A 1,528-nucleotide genomic window follows, 5' to 3' on the forward strand; every position below is an offset into this window, starting at 1 on the left:
TATTTTAGCAAGGGGAGGAGGAGAGATAGAAAGGGGAAAGGGGAAGAGGAAGGCTGATTGGCAAGTTCTCAACCTAATGTGTACAACTTAAAGGTATTCAGCACACCCCCGGGTGAAGGGCTCAACTACAACTTCAACTTTACCTCAGAAACAAAAACAATTTAACCTAAACATTTGTACCTCCTATTAATCTGAAAGTTTAAAAAAAATTGCCAATATCACAGAAGGAAAAGAAAGGCTGCACAACTGTTCTGGATTAAAGGACACTAACGAGACCTGTCAACTAAACGCAGTGTGCAATCCTGGAATAGACCTAGATCAGTTTAAAAAAAATCTACCCTAAAGGGTATTACTAGGAAAAGAAGTGAAAACAGAGGACAGCGCCTGTGGCTCAGTGGGTAGGGTGCCTGGCCCATATACCAAGGGTGGTGGGTTTCAATCTGGCCCTGGCTAGGTAAAACAGCAATGAGAATTGCAACAAAAAATAGCTGGGCATTGTGGAAGGCACCTGTAGTCCCAGCTCCTCGGGGGCTGAGGCAAGAGAATCAGTTAAGCTCAAGAGTTGGAGGTTGCTGTGAGCTCTGATGCCACAGCACTCTACCGAGGGTGACAAAGTAAGACTATCTCCAAAAAAAAAAAGAAGAAGAAGAGGGCGGTGCCTGTGTCTCAAAGGGGTAGGGCGCTAGTCCCATACGCTGGAGGTGGTGGGTTCAAACCCAGCCCCAGCCAAAAACTGAAAAAAAAAAAAAAAAAAAAAAAGTGAAAATGGTCTTACACGAGTTAAGAGTATTGTTTCAAGAATGAATTTCCTGAAAGACTTTAAAAAAAAAGAGAAGTGAATCTGGGAGGAGGAGGGTATGAAATAGTACTTTGTTTTGTACTATTCTACAACTTTAAAAATTACTTTCACAGCAAAAGGTGAAAAAGAAGTTAGTGCATAAACTCAACTCTTACTATAATAGAAACAATATTAAGTCTGTATCATACTAAAACAAGGCAAGTCTTCCTAAATGACATCATCAACAATGTTAAACTCAACTCCTCACACTCCTCTCACCTATCTCAAACCACAATCCAACTTGGCTTTGAATTTTCTTCAAACATCACTGTAGACATTGGTTTCATCTAAGATCTAGATAATAAGGTCTTCATGGCTGTAGATATCTCTTAAGTGGATGACAAGAAGAAAAACCATCATTCTGCATCTTCTTAAAAAAAAAGAGTACTGTAAAGCTGAGAAGAGCTACTAGATTATTACTAAAATTATTATATAAATAATTTTTAAGTATCATTCACCTTCCATGGCTTTTCTGGAATTGGTGGATCTTCAATTTCGGCATCAACATCATTACTATGGATCCAGGTATCATAACTATGAATGAAATGAAAAAAAAGAAAAACAAAATCAAAGTTAATACATTATAAAGACTTTGAACAACAGTAAGAATACATTTCAGAAGTACTATTAGGATCCAGTAATAATAGAGTTATCAGTTTTGTTTTTACCCCTCTATTAAAAAAAAAAAAA

At 37.4% G+C, this 1,528-nt stretch overlaps 1 protein-coding gene across 1 annotated transcript in view; it reads right to left on the bottom strand.

Annotated features, from left to right (window-relative positions):
• The window catches only part of SMARCC1 (SWI/SNF related, matrix associated, actin dependent regulator of chromatin subfamily c member 1), a 165,759-nt gene that overhangs the window by 142,554 nt on the left and 21,677 nt on the right, over positions 1–1,528 (bottom strand). The window contains exon 4 of the mRNA XM_023515929.1: positions 1,297–1,372. Coding sequence (XP_023371697.1) covers positions 1,297–1,372 — 76 coding nt within the window. The remainder of the gene's footprint in view (positions 1–1,296; positions 1,373–1,528) is intronic.

The sequence above is a fragment of the Otolemur garnettii genome, unplaced genomic scaffold, assembly GCF_000181295.1.
Source record: "Otolemur garnettii isolate 467f Iridium unplaced genomic scaffold, OtoGar3 scaffold00082, whole genome shotgun sequence".
Taxonomy (NCBI): domain Eukaryota; kingdom Metazoa; phylum Chordata; class Mammalia; order Primates; family Galagidae; genus Otolemur; species Otolemur garnettii.